Below are 25,910 nucleotides of genomic sequence, written 5' to 3' on the forward strand. Positions count from 1 at the left end.
GGTTACACAAATGTTTCTTCTTTCTTCTCACACCTGTATCAAGGATGGGCAACCACATAGGACCATGCACTTCCTAACCACCTTGCTGGAAGAAAAACAGCATAGGCCAGCATGGTTTTGTTGTGGTGTCTTGCTGGTCTTTCTGGTGTCAACAGTAAGACCAGCATCTAAGGCAAATCAAAATTGCCAGGCTTCGAACAGCCGAACCTTTAGGCACTGAACAACCCGCTCTACAAACTGAGCCACAGTCGCTCAGCTGGTCTGGGCCCTGCTAAGAGCTGGTCATAGCTGGTGACCAGCTAGCGGGTAGCTATTGTTAAGAGCTATCAGCAGTGCAACGTTGGTTTTGCTGAGTGGGATTGGCTGTGTTGGTAGAGTGGGTTGCTCAGTGGTTTGGCTGCTTTGTTTTGCTTTTGCTACTGGTGAGATCTGCAAAACCAGCATGAAAACACAACAAAATATGGACAAAATACTGTACATGCATACCAGATGACATGTATAAAATAGCCAATATGATAACTAAATGACTAATGATTTGAAGAAAACAACCAAATTACCATATACTATATATTTTTTTCCAGTGCAAAGGGCTCTCTTGCATAAACACAGTAAAAAAGTGCTGAACAAAATTGGGCCATTTTTCAACAAGCTCAATTTATGTATTGTTTATGTATGTATTTTTTTTAATCAGGAAAATATCAAGTCAAGTCAATTTTATTTGTATAGCCCTTAATCAAAAAAAAAAAAAAGCGGCAGTAAACCAACAAATAGTTCAACTAAATCCACAAGAGTATAAATGCGTCTTTAATAGTGTTTTGAACATTTCTACTGAGGTGGCGCCTCTAATCCCTGAGGGTAGTGCATTCCAGAGCATTGGTGCCCGAATAGAGAACGCTCTAGAACCTGCGGACTTCTTTTTGGCTCGCGGGATCACTAAAAGATCAGCATTTTGTGAGCGAAGGTTTCGGGACGGAACATATGGTACCACAAGGTCAACGAGATATGAAGGTGCTAAGCCGTACAATATTTTATAGGTAAGTAGCAGAACTTTAAAATCACATCTCAAGTGGACCGGAAGCCAACGCAAATTGGCTAGTAATATGATCAAACTTTCTCGTCCTAGTCAAGAGTCTAGCTGCTGCATTTTGAACTAACTGCAGACTTTTAATACTTGACATGGGGAGACCCGAGAGCAAAACGTTACAATAGTCGAGGCGAGACGTAACAAACGCATGGATTAAGATTTCTGCGTCACAAGTTGATAGAATTGGGCGAATTTTAGCAATGTTACGCAGATGAAAAAACACAGTTCTAGTAATATTTTTAATGTGCATTTGAAACGACATAGTTGCGTCAAATATAACACCGAGATTTTTTGTTGAATCCCTTTGGGCAATATTACATTTATCGATACTCAGAGTGGTGTCTTTGAAAAGGTACCGATGACGCGCTGGTCCAATGATGAGCATCTCGGTTTTATCTGAGTTAAAGTTAAAATTGAAAGACATCCATTGTTTAATTTCGGCAAGGCATGCCTCTAATTTATAGCAATCACGCGGATTCTGTTGGGGTCGTTGTCCGGCCGAGGCCGGAAGCGAAGAGTGAACTCCACAAACGCTGACAACAAGAGGAGTTTCAGACCAGATGTTTATTGGGGCCGACAGAGAACAATCAATCCATACTTTCACTAGGGCATGGACTAGGGAACAATATAGATTTAGATATATATTTATAATTGCGAGCGATGAGAACAGAAAACGCTGGCGGACCGAGTCGCGCCAGGAAATCAAAACGAGGTTAAACTTAAAGCGCTTGCCAAGCAAGGATAAACTACAAAACGAGAATGGTCTTACCACAGAAGGGAAGGAAGAGTCCAAATAACGAAACCGAGAACCAAGGGCGAGCCGAAAAGTAGCTGAACAGAAAAGTACTATGAGCGAGCAAAACAAGACACGGAACAACATGGAGAAAACGTGAGCAGTAACTATGATCATGAGCATTGCAGTAAAATTATCCGACGCCGAGCGATCCTCGGCGACGGCTTAAGTAGTCCCATTAATCAGCAGGGGATGAGCATCAGCTGCGTGGCTGGGCGCGTCTGCCCGGTGACGCGCGGCGGGGAGCACGCGGAGGGGACGCCCTCTGCTGGACAAAGAACAGACGGATCATGACAGTACCCCCCCTCTAACGGACGCCTCTCTGCGGCCCACCTGGTTTTGACGGATGAGTGATGTGGAAGTCGTGGATGAGAGATGGACTCAGGATCCAGGAGCGGGGGACCCACTGCCGCTCCTCCGGACCGTAGCCTTCCCAGTCGACCAAGTACTGGAAGCCCCTTCCCCTGCGCCTGGAGTCCAGAATCTCCCGAACCTTGTACGCTGGGCCACCGTCGATGATCTCAGGAGGAGGAGGTGGGGCGGATGGGGGAACCATGGAGCAGGTAGGTGCCGGCTTGATCAGGGAGACGTGGAACACCGGGTGAATTTTCATGGCGGGAGGCAGCTTCAGGCGAACGGAGACCGGGTTGATGATGGCCTCGATCTCGAACGGGCCCACGAATCTCGGGCCCAGTTTCTGGGAAGAGGCTGCGAGGTTGAGGTCCCGGGTCGACAGCCAGACTTGATCCCCGGCCTGGTAGGCGGGTGCCGGTCGCCGGCGACGGTCCGCGATCTGCCGGTTGCGTGGTGCGGGAGAGCGCCGCCCTGGTCTCCCTCCACACCCGGTGAGCCCTCTTGAGGTGGTGCTGGACCGACGGTACCTCCGTAGCCCCCACCTGGGTCGGGAACAGTGGTGGCTGGTAGCCGTACGCCGTCATGAAGGGGGACCGCCCGGTTGCTGACGAAACCAGGGTGTTGTGCTGGTCAAAAATCAGTCTGCAGTGGTGCACGAAGGGGCCGCATAGTCCGGGCTCCCCGCCGTACCGGGCGGGGTGAGGCAGGTTGGGTTCCCTGGCGGCAAGTACCGGGAACGGCGCGCCGGTCGCGGCGGCGACCGGGGCTGCACCGGGAACGAACAGGGGGCCTAAGCGAGTGTCATACTCGTCGAGGCGCTGGACCAAATGTCCAACCGCGTCGCGCAGGGAGGCGAGCTCGGAACCCTGCTGCCCTACCATATGTCCCTGACTGGCCACGGCCGAAAAAATCCTTTCGCGGTCAGCGGAGTTCATGGTCGGATAATTCTGTTGGGGTCGCTGTCCGGCCGAGGCCGGAAGCGAAGAGTGAACTCCACAAACGCTGACAACAAGAGGAGTTTCAGACCAGATGTTTATTGGGGCCGACAGAGAACAATCAATCCATACTTTCACTAGGGCATGATCTAGGGAACAATATAGATTTAGATATATATTTATAATTACAAACGCCGCGAGCGACGAGAACAGAAAACGCTGGCGGACCGAGTCGCGCCAGGAAATCAAAACGAGGTTAAACTTAAAGCGCTTGCCAAGCAAGGATAAACTACAAAACGAGAATGGTCTTAACACAGAAGGGAAGGAAGAGTCCAAATAACGAACGCGAGAACCAAGGGCGAGCCGAAAAGTAGCTGAACAGAAAAGTACTATGAGCGAGCAAAACAAGACACGGAACAACATGGAGCAAACGTGAGCAGTAACTATGATCATGAGCATTGCAGGAAAATTATCCGACGCCGAGCGATCCTCGGCGACGGCTTAAGTAGTCCCATTAATCAGCAGGGGATGAGCATCAGCTGCGTGGCTGGGCGCGTCTGCCCGGTGACGCGCGGCGGGGAGCACGCGGAGGGGACGCCCTCTGCTGGACAAAGAACAGACGGATCATGACAGATTCGTTATATCCAACGGCATGTATAATTGCGTATCATCAGTGAAAACTAATGTTATATTTCCGTATAATATCACCAAGCGGTAGCATGTAGATGCTAAACAATAGAGGGCCAAGTACCGATCCCTGCGGAACTCCACATGTGATCTTACAAAGATCAGAAGTCGCATTGCCATGAATTACACGGTGCGTCCTCTCCGACAGATACGAATTAAACCAAGAAAGCGCTGAACCTGAAATGCCAACACACGTTTCAAGGCTTTTTAATAATATGTTATGATCAACGGTGTCAAAAGCGGCGCTAAGATCGAGTAAGAGTAATATTGATGAGGTGTCGGCATCCATAGCTATGAGAAGATCATTAGTAACTTTAGCAAGGGCCGTCTCAGTAGAGTGGTCGGCTCTAAAACCCGATTAGAAAGGTTCAAATTGATTATTAGCAGTCATATGTCCATTAAGTTGTTGCGCTACAACGTTTTCAAGAATTTTTGCAATAAACTAAAGATTTGAAACCGGCCTATAGTTGTTCAGACTCTCTGGGTCGAGGTTTGGTTGCTTAAGTAGCGGTCGGATAACGGCGGTCCTAAAAGCTGCTGGTACTATACCCGTGGTAAGCGATAGATTCATTATATTTAAAACAGACGGTCCTAGGGTCGTAAACAGTTCTTTAATTAGTTTGCCAGTAAGTGGATCGAGCACACAAGTTGTCGGTTTTGCCGCACTAACCAATTTTGTTCGGCTTTCAAGAGCGGACAGTTATCAGCCCTAACGTCCCTATTAACACCATTTATCGCGGAATTCAACTGAATTTTAAGAACAGTGTCTTTAATCTCATCACGAATACACTCAATCTTCTGAGTAAAGAATTGCATGAAATCCTGGGCTGAATAGGAAGAGCTATCCGAGGTTGGTTGCTGTTGCGTTAGCATTGCTACGGTATCAAATAAATATTTTGGGTTGTTTTTATGTAAGACAATTAATCTTGAATAATAATTAGTTTTGGCTAGATTAAGCGCTTCCTTGTAAATTAGTAAACTATCGCACCATACCTGACGGAAGACCTCAAGTTTGCGCTCAAGCTTCCTACAAGCTTTCAGTATGCGTGTTTCCTCTGTAAACCACAGAGTAAGCCTCTTTGGACGGGTCTTAGTTTTTAAAGGTGCGACGGAGTCAAGCGCATTTAACAAAGCAACATTAAAGTTGTTTGTGAGATCATCAATCGTACCAATATAATTAGGAAACAAAGCAGTTGCTAAAGGGAGTAGCTCAGAGAGCGCAGCGGTGGTTGAGGAGCTAATGTTGCGGCTGCTATAGCTTTGATTATGGTCAGAACGATGACAATGAGCCAAGACTTCAAATTGATAAAGTAATGGTCAGATATAGCACTAGTATACTAGTATACAATTATTTTTGAGGATGCTAAGCCTCGGGTTAATACCAAATCTAACGTGTTACCATTTGTATGCGTTGCTTCATCTATTATTTGCGTGAAACCAAACATATCAATTATTGTCCACAATGCCACGGTAAGTGGTTCAGACGGGAGATTCATATGAATGTTGAAGTTGCCCATTATAAGTATATTATCCGCATGAGTTACTGAATCAGCTACAAATTCAGAAAATTCATCTAAAAAGCCTGAGTAAGAGCCAGGCGGACGGTAAAGAACGGCAAGATAAAACGGCAGCGCGGCTGTGGATCGCATAATGAGAACTTCAAATGTTTTAAAGGAATTGCTAGGACGAGGACTAAGTTTTAGATTAGATTCGGAAATGAGGGCTACACCCCCGACTTTCTTTTGAGGGTGCGCAACATGCGAGCTCACGCAGTTTGGAGGTGAAGCCTCATTTAGCGGTAAAAACTGATTCGGTTTTAACCAGGTCTCGCAAAGACCAATCATGTTAAGATTATGGTCTCTAATAAGGTCATTAACTAACAAGGCTTTCGATGGAAGCGATCTAATATTTAAAAAAACGAGTTTCAATAAAATAGGTCTATCTAAGTTATTCCGCGCAACAGGACTCCTGGTCATAATATTAAGGAGATTGCCTTGCCTATGTCCCGGATTGTACCTCGAGCAACTATAAACGCGGCAAGAATTTCCGACGGTCGGAATCCGATAGTTATTTACCAGCTTTCGAGTGCTATTATTGTGAGAGAACGGCTTGTCGTCCGTCGATAAAACCGACCGAGGAGGAATGCTTAAACCCATCATGTATTGCCACCTCAGTAGAAATTATATCAGTATGTGATGTAACAGCGTATGATGCGTAGCGCTCAAATCTAGAAGAAAAGCTATGTGTGTTGTCTAAGTCTAGCATAGCGCTACTTAGCTCTAGCCTTACAGACTCCATACCCTTCCTTACAGGCTCACTATTCGCCTGCAACCCGACCTGCTCTAATATGAATAGTCATGGAAGGCTCAAACAATATTCTGTTTCTAGAAAGAGTGATGGCGCCTTCTCAGTTAGGGTGAAGGCCGTCCATCTTCAGCAGGTCGGGTCGGCCCCAGAAAGAAGGCCAGTTATCTATAAACTGCAGTCCCTGCTCACTACAAAAACTAGCCAGCCACTGATTTAGCGAGAATAATCTACTAAACCTCTCATCATTGCCTCTCGCAGGCAAGGGGCCAGAGACAATTACTCGACTCATCTTTCTGGCGAGATCACAAGTCCTTGCTATGTTTTTCTTTGTGATCTCAGAATCAGAATCAGAAATCCCTTTATTGTCATTGTACTGTCATTGGAGACAACGTGTATCACTATATCTGAATAGCTAGCGTTGTTTGCACTGCGCTGGTGTCTAGGTGTCTTGCGTGCTAGCTCCATAAGATTAGCTTCAATGTCGGGTGCTCTGGCCCCAGGAATACACATTACTGTGGCTGGATTTTCAAGCTTAATGTTGCGGGTAATGGAGTCACCTATCACTAAAGTGCGGGAGCCAGGAGACCGAGGTGGAATGGAACTGCTATGTGTCTTAACAGGCTCACCACGATTAGCAAGCCGTTTACGGCCAATGCTAACCGGACTAGCAGGTTGGCTACAACCCGTGCTAACAGTCGTGTCCGCCACATTTACGCTTACCACATTACTCTGCTCTAGCTGGCGGACACGTCCCTCTAGCAGGGAGAGTCTTTCCATGAGAATGGTGCAAGTGTTGCATGTGGTGGTGCACGAAACCAGCACGTTTACTCGCCCGATGAATGAAAGCGGAGGAACAGATGTCGCGCCGAAAGTGACGTTAAAGCTAATATCAGTATCTCAGTGTGCATTTTCAATTTGATCCATTTGTCTTGGAGAAATAACAAATTGAAAAACGGCCACAAGCAATTAGGAATATGGACGCCCCCTCCCTTCCCTCGATGTCTTGGTTATTGATGGTTGTGGAGATATGATAACCAGGTCCAGTGTGTGTCCTTTTTTATGTGTGGGAGAGTGGACATGTTGAGTGAGGTTTAGAGAGTTATAGCAGGTCTCCAGGTATTTGTAGACAGAAGTACAGGCATTGTTGATGCTGCTATAGTCCTCTGGCTGTTGCCAGGTTTCAAACAAGCACTTAAGCTCAATACCCTTTTCCAGAATGTGGGTGTGTATGAGAGCAGATTTGTTTCCTCCTGATTGAACGTTAAAGGGCTCTGTTTTAGCGTTGGTGATGGAGGGCAAAGTTGTCTGAAATCCTCCACACGTTTTTGTTTGAGCCTGACGAGTGGAACATTGGAGTCCACAGCATTGAAATTCAATCCATGTTTTAGCAGCTTGCAGTGCAGTGGCCTCACTATGTTTCCAATGCAGCTACAAGGACCTACATTATTGGTGCTCTGATGACGTAATGTCAATGTGACGGAGCTTTGTATTGTACAGATGGGGTCGCTGTCCGGTGTCAGCACTAGATGTAGTCGGGTTGCTAGATGTGGTCTGTGTACTTCAGTGGCTGCGCGCCTGCTGATGATGTGGTAGTAGTCGTAGTAGTAGTAATCTAGCCTAGATGTAACGAAGGCATGGACTGTTTCTAAGTGATGCTGGGAAAGAAAGTGCTTCACTTTAGCAAGCTGCCTAAGGTGAAAGAAGCTAGCTCAAACAATAGCACTGATTTGCCAATCTAATTTAAAATCCCTGTCCAGTTTAAAACCCAGGTTTGGGACTGTTGGCTTTAAATAAGATGCCAGTGGGCCAAGCTCAACAGTGTTGAAAGTAGAAGGTCCACTGGGACCGAACACCATAAAAGTCTTTTTTTCTTTGAAATTCAAGAAATTAAATGACATCCAGATTTTGATTTCCTCTAGACCAGGGGTGGGCAAACTTTTTGATTGGCGGGCCACATGGGTTCTAAAATTTGACAGAAGGGCCGGACCAGGAGCAGATGGATGAAGTGTTTTGGTAACCTCCCCTCATCCGGAAAAAAAAAAAACAACATTTAATTTGAAATGAAAGTGGACAAAAGCATTACAACAATATATGTCTTTGAAAAGAACCACAGATTAACAAGCTGTATTCATTTATTTTTTTTCAAGTTCGGAGGGCCGGATTAAAATGTTTAACGGGCCGCATATTGCCACCGGGCCATAGTTTGCGCATGCCTGCTCTAGACAGTAAGAAGTGGTCTCAAAGAGAAAGCATCTATTTTGCTCAGCGGGATATAGGGTACATGACATAGACTGTCATCCGCATTGCAATGGAAGGAAATTCAAGTTTTTGTAAGATGGACCCTAACTGTAGCAAGTATAACGAAAACAGCAAGGGCCACAAAACGGAACCTTGTGGAACCCCATACGACAAAGGGGCAGAGCGGCACTCAGTGTAACCAAGGCGAACACAAAAGGTCCTGCCAGTCAAATAGGATATAAACCACTATGAGAAGGTAGAGATGCAGTAGCACAAGGCTAACCTCATACCTCTCATCAAGGACAGATGGAAGCTCAAGACAGGTCAGAGAAGTGTGATAGTTGTGGATTTGGCTTGTTGCAGCAGCCTAGTAAAAGCCTAGTAAAAAGCAAGTTAAGAGCGGAAAAATGTTGCAAAAATTAGGACTGCCGGGGGGTCTAAAAAGTACAAAAAAGTAATCAAAACTGGGCTCTCTCTCTTTCCCTACTCCAAACACACCTTGGCATTGTAAAACAGGATCTGTTCTTAATTTTCTTACATGGATAAGTAATTGTTTAAATATACAACAATACCTGAAAAACTCTGTGGATGCAGGTGACAAATCTTCCCAATAAGTAACAGACTAAAATTGGTTTTCATCACCCATACTGTACTCCAACAAATACAACCTCATAAAATTTCTTTGATTTTAATAATTAAAACGCATCAACAACAAGTCCATTCCTGACAAGGCCAGGATACAATAACATGCAATAGAAAAGCGGATTAACTGCACACTCTGCTATTCTGGTAATAAACAAATGAAACTGTAAAGTAGGGCTGCACGATTTTGAAAGCAAACCTTATTGCGATTATTCAGACCAATATTGCGATTACTATTCGATTTGCGGTTTTTGTATTTTAAATGTTAAAATTCATTAATATGCCACTGTTATCTGCTTCGATTCGCTTTATTTAATACACTCTTCAACTTTTTCCTTTACACTTATCTCTCATTTCCTCGCTCGCCACTCCAGCATATCCGCTCATCTCCTCCACTGCACTCTTCCTCACGCATGCGCATGCGCACACACACCCACACGTCACACACAAGCTTGTCAATGTTGCCATTAGTGCTGAAAAGATGCTCTGAGAGGGAGCTTGTCGCCGATATGCACAAATACTTACGAGATAGTTTTCAGATTTTTTTTTTTCATAACGCGAATGGTACTGTTAGCCATGTTAGCTTAGCACGTGAATGACCGCTAGTTGTTGCCTCCCCTTCATCTGTTTATTTCGAATCTGTTTGACAGGCTTTATAGTTATATCGGTGGTGGTGTTTTAAACGTTGAAATACGTCGGTCGTGTTGTCTCTGGTTTTGATGCTTTTTTTTTCAGGCAGTTAATTTTTGTCAAATCCGCCGTATGTCCAAATAACAGACATACCACCCTTCTTGAGCACGAGCTTCTCCCTCTCCTCATCTACGGTGGCAGAAGTTACGTCCAGTACATCCACTTTGGGACACGGCAATCACAGGAAAAAACTGAGGTACACGTGTAGTGTGTTATTCTCGGGCTGCGCTGACTATAGGCACCGGAGCGTGGACTAACATGTGTTTGTCAAAAACACTGATTGGCCAGCGCCATTAAGACCTGAGCATCGACAATTCTGGCTGGCTAATTCATCTGTCACTCAAATGGTTGGGGGAGAGAGAAAAAACAATACAAAATCTCACTGTCCTTCGATTAGATAATTGCACTTCGTCAAACCTCGATTGTCGATTAGATTTCGATTTATCGTGCAGCCCTGCTATAAAGTAATTCAAAAATCAATGATGTCATAAAAGCACTAATCATTGCAATGTGAAATAATTATAACATAGTTGTTAACTTTGAGTGATTTTAGGTGAAGTTTATGAAGAGTGTACCTGGCACAGCATTGGTTGAGATGGGGGATGATTATGCTGTGGATCGAGCAATCACACATCTCAACAGCATCAAAGTTTTTGGCAAGAGACTCAACGTCTGGTGAGAATTAAAAAAAAACACTCTACATGAAATAATCACAGGACAAACCATATGGTATTTTGATTACTCAGTGGAAAAGAAACACTGTATAAAAGTCTTAGATTATCCATCCATCCATTATCTGTTCCACTTCTCCTCATCGGGATCGCGAGGGTGGTGGAGCCTATCCCAGCTGTTTTCGGAGAGTAGGCAGGGTACACCCTTGTTTGTACGCGCAGACACATGGTTAAATGCGTACAGAAATCCGTAAGCACGCAATCTGTAAACACTGGGCCTCTTGATTGGCTGCGTACTTACATGTGACTTTTGCTACAATCCTGCCGTGGTCGAGTCACAAATGCGTGTGACAATTTGCAAATGCGGATCTGGAGATTTGTGTGAGGCTCTGTGGCTACACACTCATACCACAAGGGGGCGCAGTACCACAAATATATCCACGAATACCGTGGAGATTAATGCAAATGACAATTGCATCCAGTATGTAGTTAATCCATGAATTACAGTGAAACCCCGCTACTTTGCGGTTCACCTTTCGCGGGTTCAGTGCTTCGCGGGTCTAAAAAATGTTCACAAATTAAAAACTTTTTTGCCCGGGCACGATCGGGGCTCTCCATTCGCTCCGCTCCGCGGGGGCATTGTAGTTTCGCCGGGCGGCACGACGGGGCGCTGGAGCGGTTAGACGGCCGGCGTGCGCTGAAGAAGAGCGTGGGCGAAGAGGAGAGTGGACGAAGAAGAGCACGTTCCCCCAGGCACGATCGGGGGCGACGTTTCGCGCGGTTCGGACCGTACCAGAACTCCGGCCGGCGTGCATGGCAGTCAAGCCGAAGAGGAGCATCTTCCGCCCGGGCACGAGCATGGCGACATTTCGCTCCGTTCGGGACCGTACGAGAGCTCCGGCCGGCGTGCGTGGCAGTTAAGCCGAAGAGGAGCACCTTCCGCCCGGGCACGAGCGGGCCGACATTTCGCTCCGTTCGGGACCGTACGAGAGCTCCGGAGGAGGCCGGCCGGCGTGCGTGGCAGTTAAGCCGAAGAGGAGCACCTTCCGCCCGGGCACGAGCAGGGCGACATTTCGCTCCGTTCGGGACCGTATGAGCGCTCCGGCTGGCGTGCGTGGCAGTGAAGCCGGAGAGGAGCACCTTCCGCCTGGGCACGAGCGGGGCGACATTTCGCTCCGTCCGGGACCGTACGAGAGCTCCGGAGGAGGCCGGCCGGCGTGCGTGGCAATTACGCCGAAGAGGAGCACCTTCCGCCCGGGGCACAGGCGGGGTGAAATGAAACCGAGTTCAACCGAACGGAGACACGCTTCGGGAGAGCAGGTCCGGCGTGCGTGACAATTAAGCCGAAGAGGAGCACCTCTTCCGCCCGGGCACGAGCGGAGCGCGAGGCTGTCAGTTATGAATGAATAAATAAATAAATGAAGAATGCCACCTTTCATTTCACAGGGCACACCGGACGGCGTACCAGCAGGTAAAAGTCTAAGTAATTAAATAAATACAAAAAGAAGTAATTGAATAAATACAAAAATAATGGCTGGGGAATAATAAAATAATAAGTTTTAATAATAATTTTTTTTTTTTTTTGTTATAACCTGAATTTCACTCTCTCTCTCTCTCTCTACCCGTATTCTATATGGTGTACTGTATACAGGGGGGTATACTGTATACCTGTATAGCATTTTTGAAAGGGCGCTGCTATTTCACGGATTTTCAGTTTTCGCGGGTGGTCTCGGTCCCCATCAACCGCGATAACCGGGGTTTCACTGTAGTTTTGCACCCCAAAAAAAATCTAAAAAACTACCACCATGGCTAAAAAAAACAACCTTCAGAAATGTATTTGATTCATGTATTATTGTGCTGAGTGACTATAAAAATATCTAGTTAGACATAATACAAGGCATATTTTCACAGATTTGCATGGGAAAATTGTGATTTTGGATTTTGGCAACCATTACAAAAAATCACTTTAAACCAATATCAGATGCCGTCTGAAACCAAATAACTGTTTAAATAGCCAAAATGACAACATATCCCATCCATCCTTCCAATTTAGAGCATCCAATAAGCGTCCCATATAGGTCTTTGGAATTTGGGAGGAAACCGGAGTACCCAGAGGAAACCCACGCAGACACGGATCATGCAAACTCCACACAGGAAGACCCACGACCTCTGCACTGTGAGGCATTCGTGCTAACCAGTCGGCCACCGTGTCGCCCCGCAACATAATCCACGTTTGAAATTAAATTTCCTAAAGGTTTCATTAACCCACCCTTAATAATCTATTCAGTTTTCACAATCGACTGTGTCTGTGTTCTATTTTGGGCCCACTTAAATTAACTGAGATTGTGACTTTTAAGGCGGATTAACACGTCCAATGTGCCTTGTGGATTTTTTTTTTTAAGTTAAGTCAATTAAATTTTATTTTTATAGCCCTTAATCACCGACAGTCTCAAAGGGCCTTACATAACCACAATCAACATCCCCTGATCTTAACCCACAGGAGGGCAAGGAAAAACTCAAAACCCCATTAGGGGAAAAGTGAGAAACCTCGAGAAGGGACCACAGATGGGGGAATCCCCATTCCAGGATGATCAGGCAGCAATGGATGCCAAGTGGGCAACATTTGACACATACAATTATGCTATACAATGTTAGATGAGATAATGTGAGAGTCAATCAAACGGAGTGCTGAGGGAAGATGACTTCGGTGGAGCAGGTCCTCGTCCAATTGATCAGAGCCGTAATCTCCAGAGCAGCACCTCCAAGGATGTGGTCAGCCTTCGATTTTGTACAGGTCAGTTGCTGTAGAATCAGAAAAGCCTATTCCAAGTGAATCACTATCGCCAAATTCCCAAGCCAGGAGACTGAGAACAGAAAAGAGAACAGAAGTAGTAAGCAGGCCAACAGGTAATTCAACTAATTGCTGAAATATATAAGCAAATCAGATGAAGCGCTGCACGAAGACGACTTTGGCAGAGCAGGTCCCTGCCCGGTTGGTCAGTGCAGTAAGCTTCCTAGCAGGTCACCATCACCTTATTCCCAAGCAGGGTAAGAGGGGGCAGAAAAGAGAAGAAGCGGCAGTAAACAGGCTAACAAATAATTTGAATTGGATGCGAAGTATACAAATAAATTGATCAGATGACGCGATGCAGGAGGATAACTTCGATGCAGCAGGTCCGTGCCCAGTTGGTCAATGCCTTAAGCTTGCTAGCGGGTCACCGTCGCCTAATTCCCCAGCCGGGGAAGAGGGGACAGAAAAGAGAAAAGAAGCGGCAGTAAACAGGCCAACAAATAGTTCAACCAAATGCACAAGTGCATAACTGTGTCTTTAATAGTGTTTTGAACATTTCTACTTAGGTGGCGCCTCTAATATCTGTGGGTAGTGCATTCCAAAGCAGTGGTTGTTATGTTTTTCTAGAATCTCTGGAAAAAGGTCAGGGCTCTTAAAGCGCAGACACAGAAAATGAATTTAACAAAATATTTATTTTACAAAAAATATTACTCATCCGCGAGACTGACAAAGTGCAACAAATGACGTACAATTTGTTTTCAAGTAAGCGTTGCAAGACGGCCCGGACGTGTTGTTGGTGTTCCTCTGCGGAACGCGAGAAAATTAAAATGTCATCAAGATAAACAAAACAACAAACGTTCAACATATCTCTTAAGACGTCATTGATGAGACTCTGAAACACTGCGGGAGCATTGGTCAATCCGAAAGGCATTACCAGATATTCGAAATGCCCTAAGGACATCTTGAATGCTGTCTTCCATTCATTTCCCTTGCATATTCTCACCAAATGGTAAGCACTACGTAAGTCTAATTTGGAAAACACGGTTGCGGATTGCAACGAAGCAAAAGCTGAGTCCAGCAACGTAAGCGGATAGTGATTCTTAACTGTGCTATCATTAAGGCTCTTGTTAGCCACACAAGGGCGTAGTGTCTTATCTTTCTTCTCTACAAAATAAAATCCCAATCCCACCGGGGATTTTGAAGGCCGAATCAACCCCGCCGCAAGGGAGTTGGTGATATACTCTTTCAAATCTGCTTGCTCGGGCTGGGATACCTTATACAAGCGAGCAGAAGGAAGCGTCGAGTTAGGAACGAGCTCAATGGCACAATCATATGGTCGGTGCGGCGGTAAGGATTAAGCACGATTTTTGCTGAAAACAGAGCGGAGATCATGGTAAACTTCAGCAACATTATCTAATAAAATAATTTCAGGTGGCATGGCACGGAAACTCAGCCCTTCTTCAACCGAGCGTAAACAATGAGCATAACAGTAAGGGCTCAAATTTTCAATTGACAGCCTATCCCATGCTATCACCGGATTGTGAGTCTTCAACCAGGGTAACCAAAGAACAATCGGGGCCGCTCTGGAGGGCATGACAAAAAAGGACTTTTTCTCTACATGATTACCTGATCATTTTAAGGTTAACGGCCGAGTTACCCGTTTAATATCGGCCAGGAGTCGCCCATCGAGATCGCAAACTCTCTCAAATTTATCTAATTCATTGACCGAGCAACCTAATTTAGCGACCAACCTGGGGTCGATGAAACAATCATCCGCTCCCGAATCGACAGGGGCACGAATTCGGATACTGTTATTTTATTTTTGTTAAACGCCCCACTCCAGCTGGACAAAAACAAACATAAACATGACAGGACAAAACGGACCATGACATTGGTGCCCAAATAGAGAATGCTCTCAAACCTGCGGACTTCTTTTTTGCTCTCTGGATCACTAAAAGACCAGCATATTGTGTGCAAAGGTTTCGGGACGTACATATGGTACCACAAGGTCAACGATATAGGAAGGTGCTAGGCCGTGCAATATTTTATAGGTAAGTAGCAAAACTTTAAAATCATATCTCAAGTGGACCGGAAGCCAATGCAAATTGGCTAGTATCGGATAATATGATCGAACTTTGTCGTCCTAGTCAGGAGTCTAGCTGGTGCATTTTGAACTAGCTGCAGACTTTTAATACTTGACATGGAGATACCCGAGAGCAGAACATTACAATAATCGAGGCGAGACGTAACAAACGCATGGATTAAGATTTCTGCATCACTAGTTGATAGAATTGGTCGAATTTTAGCAATATTGCGCAGATGAAAAAATGCAGTTCTAGTAATATTTTTAATGTGCATTTGAAAATACATAGTTGAATCAAATAGTACACCAAGATTTTTTGTTGAATCACTTTGGGCAATATTACACTTATTGCTGCTCATAATGGTGTCTTTGAAATGGTGCCGATGACTGCTGGTCCAATGATCAGTATCTCGGTTTTATCTGAGTTAAGAAACAAAAAAATCTAATGACATCCATTGTTTAATCTCGGCAAGGCATCCCTCTAATTTATAGCAATTACGTGGATTTGTTATATCCAGCAGCATATGTAATTGGGCATCATCAGTATAACAATGAAAACTAATGGTATATTTGCGTATAATATCACCAAGTGGTAGCATGTAGATCAGGGGTGCTCACACTTTTTCAGCATGCGAGCTACTTATAAAATGACCAAGGCAAAATGATCTACCTACTATAAAAATGCAAATACAGTGAAACCCCGCTACTTCGCGGTTCACCTTTCGCGGGTTCAGTGCTTCGCGGGTCTAAAAAATATTAAAAAATTAAAAACTTTTTTGCCCAGGCACGATCGGGGCTCTCCATTCGCTCCGCTCCGCGGGGGCATTGTAGTTTCGCCGAGCGGCACGACGGGGCGCTAGAGCGGTTAGACGGCCGGCGTGCGCCGAAGAAGAGCGTGGGCGAAGAGGAGAGTGGACGAAGAAGAGCACGTTCCCCCGGACACGATCGGTGGCGACGTTTCGCGCGGTTCGGACCGTACCAGAGCTCCGGCCGGCGTGCGTGGCAGTTAAGCCGTAGAGGAGCACCTTCCCCGGGCACGGGCGGTGCCAAGCGTCCCCTAAGTTTAACCGAATGGAAGCTCCGGAGGAGGAGGGCATGCTCGCGTCACAGTAAGCCGAAGAGGAGCACCTTCCCCGGGCACGGGCGGTGCCAAGCGGCCCCTAAGTTTAACCGAATGGAAGCTCCGGAGGAGGAGGGCATGCTCGCGTCACAGTAAGCCGAAGAGGAGCACCTTCCCCGGGCACGGGCGGTGCCAAGCGACCCCTAAGTTTAACTGAATGGAAGCTCCGGAGGAGGAGGGCGGGCGTGCGTCACAGTTAAGCCGAATAGGAGCACCTTCCACCCGGGCACGAGCGGTGCGACATTTCGCTCCGTTCGGGACCGTACGAGAGCTCCGGAGGAGGCCGGCCGGCGTGCGTGACAGTTAAGCCGAAGAGGAGCGCATTCCGCCCGGGCACGAGCGGGGCGACATTTCGCTCCGTTCGGGACCGTACGAGAGCTCCGGAGGAGGCCGGCCGGCGTGCGTGACAGTTAAGCCGAAAAGGAGCACCTTCCACACGAGCGGGGCGAAATGAAACCGAGTTCAACCGAACGGAGACACGCTTCGGGGGAGCAGGTCCGGTGTGCGTGACAATTAAGCCGAAGAGGAGCACCTTTTCCGCCCGGGCACGAGCCTGTCAGTTATGAATGAATAAATAAATAAATGAAGAATGCCACCTTTCATTTCACAGGGCACAGCAGACGGCGTACCAGCAGGTAAAAGTCGAAGTAATTAAATAAATACAAAAAGAAGTAATTGAATAAATACAAAAATAATGGCTGGGGAATAAAAAAATAAGTTTTAATAATAATTTGGTATTTTTTGTTATAACATGAATTTCACTCTCTCTCTCTCTCTCTACCCGTATTCTATATGGTGTACTGTATACAGGGGGGTATACTGTATACCTGTATAGGTTTTTTTAAGCATTTTTGAAGGGGCGCCGCTACTTCGAGGATTTTCAGTTTTCGCGGATGGTCTCGGTCCCCATTAACCGCGATAACCGGGGTTTCACTGTATATATATATATATATATATATAGAGAGAGAGAGAGAGAGGATTTTTTTGTACAATGTACGTAGATGTAGCCAATCTCGGTGGTGGCTTTCGCTTTCCAAGTAAGGCAACCTTTCTCTTCCTCAGCTCGCTTTTCGGCAGAAAGTCGGTATCATATTTTCCATGAACAGTCCGAAAATCCCGCTCCACATTTCCCTTCTTTGGTATTTCCGATGGTAAACTGGCAGATGAGGCAAAGGCACTTCGAAAATGTCATCGTGAAAAACAACTCCTCCTCCCATTCCGTATTAAAGTGATACGTTTTTGTGTTCTTATTTGGTCCAACACCCCCACTCATGTTTATTCCCCCCTTGAGTTCAAGAGAATAAAACGAGGGCTTAAAATTGGAGGTAACCAACTCGCTAGCTTGTTAGTTGTGCTGCACTTAGCACCATTGTTTGCGCATGCGTGGTGACCTATGTGTCACAAAAAAAAAAAAATCAGGTGTCATCTGACTGGGTGCCCTGTATGATTCACATGACGGATAATGATAGGCTGACGTCAATTTTTTAATGTCATGCGATCCACCCATACTACCCTTGCGATCGACCGGTCGATCGCGATCGACGTAATGAGCACCCCTGATGTCGATACTTAACAATAGAGGTCCAAGTAACGATCCCTGCGGTACTCCACATGTGATATTACTAAAGTCAGAAGTCGCATTGCCATGAATTACACGGTGCGTCTTCTCTGACAGATAATTAAACCACAAAAGCGCTGAACCTGAAATGCCAACGCATGTTCAGAAGTCGCATTGCCATGAATTACACAGTGCGTCCTCTCTGACAGATAAGAGATCAAACCACAAAAGCGCTGAGCCTGAAATGCCAACGCGTGTTTCATGGCATTTTAATAGTATGTTATGATCAACGGTGTCAAAAGCGGCGCTAAGATCAAGTAAGAGTAATATTGATGAGGTGTCGGCGTCCATAGCTATGAGAAGATGATTAGTCACTTTAGCAAGGGCCGTCTCAGTAGAGTGGTCGGCTCTAAATCCTGATTGGACAGGTTCAAATTGTTTATTAGCGGTCATATATTCATTAAGTTCTTGCGCTACGACTTTTTCAAGAATTTTTGCAATAAATGGAAGATTTGAAACCGACCTATCGTTATTGAGAATCTCTGGGTCGAGGTTTGGTTGCTTACGGCAGTCCTAAAAGCTGCTGGTACTATACCCGCGGTGGTGAGCGATAGATTTATATTTAAAACAGACTGTACTAGGGTCGTAAACCGTTCTTTAATTCGTTTGCCAGGAAGCGGATCGAGCACACAAGTTGTTGGTTTTGCCGCACTAAGCAATTTTGTTAGGCTTTCAAGAGATACTTTTTAAAATTGAGATAAGGTTGTCGGACAGTTATCAGCCCTAATGCCACTATTAACACCATTAATCACGGAATTCAACGGGATTTTAGGAACAGTGTCTTTAATGTCATCCTTAATGTGTTCAATCTTCTGAGTAAAGAATTGCATGAAATCGTGTGCTGAATAGGAAGCTATCCGAGGTTGGCTGCTGTTGTTGTTAGCATTGCCACGGTATCATTAAAATATTTAGGTTTGTTTTTATGGAAGACAATTAATCTGGAAAAATAATTAGTTTTGGCTAAATCAAGTGCTTCCTTGTATATTAGTAAACTATCGCCCCATGCCTGATGGAAAACCTCAAGTTTGGTCGCACGCCATTTGCGCTCAAGCTTCCTACATGATAGTTTAAGTATGCGCGTTTCCTCTGTAAACCACGGAGTAAGCCTCTTTGGACGAGTTTTAATTTTTAAAGTTGCTACAGAGTCAAGCACATTTAACATCACGGCATTAAAGTTGTTTGTGAGCTAATCAATCAAACCAATACAATTAGGAAACGAAGCGGTTGCTTGAGGGAGTAGCCCAGAGAGCGCAGTGGTGGTTGAAAAGCTAATATTGCGGCTGTTATAGCTTTGATTGTGGTCAGAACGATGGCAAGGAGCCAAGACTTCAAATTTAATAAAGTAATGGTCAGATATAGCAGTAGTGTATGGTAATACGATTACGTTTGAGGATGCTAAGCCTCGGGTTAATACCAAATCTAAAGTATTACCATTTGTATGCATCGCTTCATCCATTATTTGCGTGAAACCAAAAGTATCAATTATTGTCTGAGACGCCACGGTAAGTGGTTCCGACAGGAGGTTCATATAAATGTTGAAGTCGCCCATGATAAGTATATTATCTTCATGAGTTACCAAATCAGCCACAACTTCATAAAATTAATCTAAAAAGCCCAAGTACGAGCCAGGAGGACGGTAAAGAACTGCAAGATAAAACGGCAACGCGGCTGTGGATCGCATAATGAGAACTTAAAATGTTTTAAAGGAATTGCTAGAACGAGGGCTGTTTTAGATCAGATTCAGAAATGAGGTCTACACCCCTGCCTTTCTTACGAGGGGGCGCAACGTGTCAGCTCACAAAGTTTGGAGCCGAGGCCTCATTTAGTGGAAAAAAATTATTTGGTTTTAACCAGGTCTCGTAAAGACCAATCATGTTAAGATTATGGTCTCTAATGAGGTCATTAGCTAACAGGGCTTGGTAAGATCGATGAGAGCGATCTAATATTTAAAAAAACAAGTTTCAATATAATAGGTTTAGCTAAATTATTCCGCACGACAGGAGTCCTGGTCATAGTAGTAATAAGATTGCATTGCCTAGGTCCCGTATTGTACCTCGAGCAACTATAAACGCGGCGAGGAATTACGACGGTAGGAATCTGATAGTTATTTGTCGGTTTTGAGTGTGATTATTTTGAGAGAACGCCTCGTCTTCGATAAGCCCGACCAAGGAGGAATTCTTAAACCAAAGCACTCACACTTAAGCACTCATGGAAAATAGCCTGGGTCTTGTTGCCGTTGCGATTTCCATCAATGTTCTCAAATGCTTTGACTTAGTTGAAAAGATTCAGGTTCACAGTTATCTTTCCCATGTTTCTTTCTCTCCTTCGGTTTGCTTCACGTAGTGGAACAGAACTAAAATTGGTCGCTGCTAGATACAATTTTGTTCACTCCGGTCAGATGACAGCCAAGTGAAAAGTCTCATGACACGCAGTTGTAGAAAGCTTGGTGAAGAAATTTATTTTCAATTCAGGCTATTGTTTGTTAATTAACTTATTGTCATCCTCATAATTATATTAAGTTTGGAAGCATTGTCAGCTCATATGGTTGTATTGGGAATTGAGTCAGAATTCCAATTCAAAGATGACACAGCAATTAATCTTATAGAGCATCGCGATTTTTTTATTTCATTACTGTCTCAGTACAGCCCTATTGTTACAGCTATGTTACAAACAGATAGGTGGTGTTATCCTGGACTGATTACCAGGCAATCAAGTGACTAAGATTTGACACCTCACATTCTCACATAAGAGCTAATACTGCGATTGGCTAGCAACCAGTTCAGGGTGTCCCCCCGCCCACTGCCCGAAGATAGCTGGGATTAGCTCTTGTGAGGAGAAGCGGCACAGATGATGGATGGATTAAGCGAATACACTGTACATGTTTTTGGATACCAATAAGCCGAGAATGAACATGTACAGAAATCTTAATGATTTTGTTGTTATGTTATAATGATATGTTATTTATTTGTCTTGATTAGAACCTGGACACTTGCTTAAAAAAGGCAATTATCAATCTTATTATAATGAAATTAATTACATGTATTTAGATTTGTTAAATTGACTCAATTGATATTTGTGTATTTTTTATGCAGTGTATCTAAACAGCATGCAGTGATCCCTAGTCAGTTCTTTGAATTAGAAGATGGAAGCAGCAGCTACAAGGATTTTGCCATGACCAGGAACAATCGCTTCAGCAGTGCTGGACAGGCCTCCAAAAACATCATTCAACCCCCATCTGCTGTGCTGCACTACTACAATGTCCCTTCTTGTATATCACAGGACCAGTTGCTCAGGGTATGATTTTTGAAAATGCAGTATGTTTTTGGTGTGGGCCTCAGTCACTAAAGGTGTGTATGTATATTTTTATACATACACACCATAAAGTTGTCAGAACTTTTCCAGGACTGATTGTCACAAAACTTAACTATGAGTTTTTCCCATTCAGTGACAGACATTTTCAGATCATCCTCTGTCCTTCTACGTCAGGAAATAAATGAATAAAATTTAAAACTCATTGTAGGCAACTTCAGACTGAAAGAGTGTCCAACCTCTCTCAAGAAGATTAGTACCAGAGCCCAAGCTGTGCGTCGAGGTCTAGCCGGAACTTCTCAACCTCGCACACTAGCTCTGGCACCAGAGACGTGACATTCCACACTCGTAAAGCTAGCTTCTGTAGCTAGAGGTTGGATCACCAAGATCTTTGCCTTTGGCTGCTGCCCAGCTCTTATTGCACCCAACCCTATGGCCCCTCTCACAGGTGGTGAGCCCATGAGGAGGTAGACCCATGTTGTCCTTTTGGGCAGAGGGTGCCGGTTCCAGCCACCTCAAGCTTACCTTCAAGGCCCCAGCTCCAGGCATTGCTCCAGAGGGGGACCTTGTGTCCGGGCAAGGGAAAACATATTACCTTAGTATTATTCAATATAGGGATCTTTTAAGACGACACGATGGCCGACTGGTTAGGACAATGGCCTCACAATGCGGAGGTGCAGGCTGGCCTTCCTGTGTGGAGTTTGCATGTTCTCTCCGTGCCTGCGTGGGTTTCCTCCGGGTATGCCGGTTTCTTCCCACATTCCAAAAAACATGCATGGCAGGTTAATTGGACACTCTATATTGCTCCTAGGTATCAGTGTGTGCGGATGGTTGTTTGTCTATGTGTGCCCTGCGATTGGCTGGCAACCAGTTCAGGATGTACTTCGCCTACTGCCCGATGACAGCTGGGATAGGCTCCCGCACCCCCTGCCACCCTTGTGAGGACAAGCGGTTCAGACAATGGATGTATGGATGAATCTTTTGACCCTTGCTTTGTCTAGTTCCCCACCTAGGACCTGTTTCCCATAGGTGACCCGGCCAGGGCCATAAAACCTCATAAAACGTAGCTCCCAGGATCACACAAAGCCCCTCTACTACGATGAGGTGATGGCTCAGGGGGGGTTATTGCATGTAGTATATTTTATTATGGCATATTGACTTACTTTCATCAAGCTAAAGAAATACCAACACCGGATGGAGTGAATTAATGTTTATTGCTCCAAATATGTTTACGCATTCCTTAATTTGTATGTTTACAGTTATGTAATGAGCATGATGTTCCTGGATTTGTCAAATTCAAGGTGTTTGTTGCCAAATGTAAGTTGAATATTATTTTCTTTGTATTTTTCATGTAAAGTAGAAGTATGTGAAAATATATAGATTTTTTTTCCCTGATAATGCTATATCTTTCATGTTGTGTGTTTCATTCAGCTTCCTCCAAGACAATATCTGGTTTGTTACAATTTGACAGTAAGACAGAAGCTGTGGAGGTTGTCACTGTTCTCAATCATTACCAAATAAGGATACCAAGTAAGTAAGTGTGTCTGAAATGCCCCTAAAATACTGCGAGAAAATCATATATGGACTTTACTGGATATGGACTGGTGGCACGGTGACCCAACTGGTTAGCACGATGGCCTCACAGTGAGAGACAGCATCGGTCGTGGGTTCAATCCCCGCTGCGGCCATCCTGTGTGGAGTTTGCATGTTCTCCCTTCTTGCCTGCGTGGGTTTCCTCCGGGCACTCCGATTTCCTCCCACATTCCAAAAACATGCATGGCAGGTCGATTGAACACTCTAAATTGCCCCTAGGTATGAGTGTGAGCCCGGATGGTTGTTCGTCTCTGTGTGCCCTGCAATTGGCTGGCAACCAGTTCAGGGTGTCCCCGCCTACTGCCTGAAGATAGCTGGGCTAGGCTCCAGCACCCCCCGTGACCCTAGTGAGGAGAAGCGGGACAGAAAATGGATGGATGTATATGGACAAAGATATTGCATATGGCAATTGTTTTGCCCACAGTTAACGTCCAGTCAGATTTGGATGTTTTAACACCCAAAAGCTTTCTGCAGCTTTTCAGGTCATCATGGGAGTGAATGAAAATACACTGACTGATTGCATAGTCACTCCTCTCATATGAAAATGCTGAGCCCCGTCAATAATCAGCTTTGTGAGTGCACCAAGTGGATTTGTGCCAAGATGGCAAGTGGTAAAAGAGTCTCGAAGGAGCAAGTTTGGGGTAAACAATATTGTGCTGTTTCCAAATGGATTTAATTTGCTTGCCTGGGAGCAAATCTACAATTAGTTATCATTCATTAATAGTATATATAATTGTAAACATAATTGCATATAATATTATATAATGAATTTTACAGTGGACCCCTGCATGCTTGCAGATTGGCTGGATTGAGCTATTCTCAGATTTTTAAAAATATTTTTTTATTTGTTTTTTGGGGTAAGAGGAAGCCCCCGTTTTTTTATGGAAAATGCTTATTGGGGGTCCATCTCAACTAGTCAAGAATTTTGTTTTTATTCAACGCATTTGGAATAGCCCTCAGTTATTGTGTGCGTCTGTGTGTCATTGCAGATGGTTCCAACCCTTACACTCTGAAACTGTGTTTCTCCACTTCATCTCATCTCTAAATACTTGAAAAAACACTGTTGACTGTTGAATTGAAGAGATCAAGCACAGACAGATACAAAGACAAGGGGATAGAGAAAAGCACCAAGACTGTATATAGAAAATAAGGACGGGTGCCATTTAGAGATCCAAAAACAAGACAATCTACATTGATGATGTACAGTGACTGCCATGCAAATGACTTGATGTACTTCTAATCAATGTTTGCCTTTGTGTGGGTAGTATTGAAATTGCTATCTACAAGTCAAGTGCATGCTTTGATTATTCATAGTGTGCAGTATATGGTTATCCTGACATTTAAATGAAAAAAAATGTGTGGGTAAAGTATAGAAATCATTTAGTGTTTATATTATACTGGATGTGGTATTAAAGGCATGTTACAGATTTCAAACTGCTTCTCGTGTTTGTTTCTAAAATTGTACAAACAGTAACACATTGGGCTCTATTTTGGTAGACTGGCAGCCATGCGCCCAGCATAAAAAAGGCTGCAACTTCAATTTGGTGTCGGAACATGTTTGTTGCGGTGTGTTTGGGATCACGATGTGCTTCTCTAAGTGTTTTGCCACTCCGCACTGTCGCACCCCAATGCAACTGATAATTTGGTAATGGAAAAAGTAAACTGTGCTTGGTGTAAAAACTGAAACCCATGTAGGTGCAAGGCAGTCATCGGTGTGTGTGTGTGGGGGGGGTGTTTGTGTATGTGTGTAGATACACACATTTGTATGCATATATTGATTAATAAAATCAACATATTTTATACATTTAATGTATTAAATAATTTACACTTCTTCCTACTCCCTTTCAAACATTAATTTATGTATGTCTAAAATACTACCAATGTGACCACTGTCTCTTTCTCTTTTAGCTCTCTTTTGATAATTACGTATTTCTGTTTATGTGTTTGTTTGAAATTTTTGTTGCTGAGTTTGTTTTTCTTGTACTTTTACTTTTATTTTAAATATTTAAAATAAATTGAGGTCGCTGATTGTGTTTTGGTACATCCTTATGACTTGTGTGCGGGAAGCATGGGTTCGGTTCCCACTTGGTGACGGTGTCTATGTCTGCCCTGTGACTGGCTGGCGACCTGTTCCGGGTGTGGTGCACCTTTCTTCTGCTGGGATATGCTCCAGCACCCTCCCGCGACCCTGCGCAGGATCAGCGGTATGGATGATGAGATGACAAATAAATTGGAAAAAAAAAACATGGCTACTGCATTTTTCATATCCTTCTGTTGTTTCATTGTGATATTAAAATTGGTTTGATAAAATGAAATCTTTTTGAGTGATAAATATGATAAACACTGAAATTAGCTAGGGGCAAATACCTTTTCACAGCACTGATATATATATATATTTGAACGACAAATTAAATTGCTTTGTTTTTGTAATACAGTGTCAGGTTTGCTCGCCGGTGGGCGAGGAGGAGGTGGACCCAGAGGTGCGAGGAAGCAGGGAAAAGGGTAAACTAAAGGGAATTTATTAAATTAATCAATGAGGACAAATAACATGGCGTGGACAAACAAACGTGGCAGGGTGCAAAATGACTATGACGAACTAAACTTGACTAAACAGAACAAAAACCGAGGAACGAAGACAGTGACAAAAACTAGGGACAAGAGCGGGAGCAAGAACGGGAGCGAAGCGAGAATATGAGCGTGAACGAGATCAGGGAGCGGTCGTGACAGTCCAAATGAAGCAGCAGGAGTAATGTTCCGACAATGAGTTGTTGGGATGAGGTGTTTATATAGTCCAGTCATTAGGAGTGCGGATGGGCATCAGGTGTGTGAGCTGACGGGGAACTGGTGAGGGCGAGGTGCTGAGGGGAAACGACCCTAATCAGCAGATCAAAACAATAACAAGTGCACATGGCCGGGAGGTGAAGAAAACAATAACAAAACCGCATGAACATGAAAACAATAACAAAACCCCGGTCATGTCCGACGCGGATCATGA

At 44.6% G+C, this 25,910-nt stretch overlaps 2 protein-coding genes and 3 pseudogenes across 2 annotated transcripts in view; 1 reads left to right on the forward strand and 4 right to left on the reverse strand.

Annotated features, from left to right (window-relative positions):
* The window catches only part of hnrnpll (heterogeneous nuclear ribonucleoprotein L like), an 80,371-nt gene extending 55,423 nt beyond the window's left edge, over nucleotides 1-24,948 (forward strand). Inside the window, exons 10-14 of the mRNA XM_088304119.1 lie at nucleotides 10,284-10,405; nucleotides 21,106-21,307; nucleotides 22,582-22,639; nucleotides 22,754-22,852; nucleotides 23,905-24,948. Of these exons, the coding sequence (XP_088160245.1) occupies nucleotides 10,284-10,405; nucleotides 21,106-21,307; nucleotides 22,582-22,639; nucleotides 22,754-22,852; nucleotides 23,905-23,960 (537 nt within the window). The 3' untranslated portion in view covers nucleotides 23,961-24,948. The remainder of the gene's footprint in view (nucleotides 1-10,283; nucleotides 10,406-21,105; nucleotides 21,308-22,581; nucleotides 22,640-22,753; nucleotides 22,853-23,904) is intronic.
* LOC148331432 (uncharacterized) lies at nucleotides 767-3,166 on the reverse strand (annotated as a pseudogene).
* LOC148331433 (uncharacterized) lies at nucleotides 5,191-6,009 on the reverse strand. Its single transcript, XM_088305266.1, has one exon. The coding sequence runs from the start codon at nucleotides 6,007-6,009 to the stop codon at nucleotides 5,191-5,193; it is 819 nt and encodes a 272-aa protein (XP_088161392.1).
* Nucleotides 10,523-15,874, reverse strand: LOC148331434 (uncharacterized; annotated as a pseudogene).
* LOC148331435 (uncharacterized) lies at nucleotides 17,965-19,694 on the reverse strand (annotated as a pseudogene).
* Nucleotides 24,949-25,910: the final 962 nt, after the last annotated feature.

Source organism: Idiotropiscis lumnitzeri, chromosome 9 (assembly GCF_059441095.1).
Source record: "Idiotropiscis lumnitzeri isolate Australia: NSW breed Sydney's pygmy pipehorse chromosome 9, RoL_Ilum_1.0, whole genome shotgun sequence".
In the NCBI taxonomy this organism is placed as follows: domain Eukaryota; kingdom Metazoa; phylum Chordata; class Actinopteri; order Syngnathiformes; family Syngnathidae; genus Idiotropiscis; species Idiotropiscis lumnitzeri.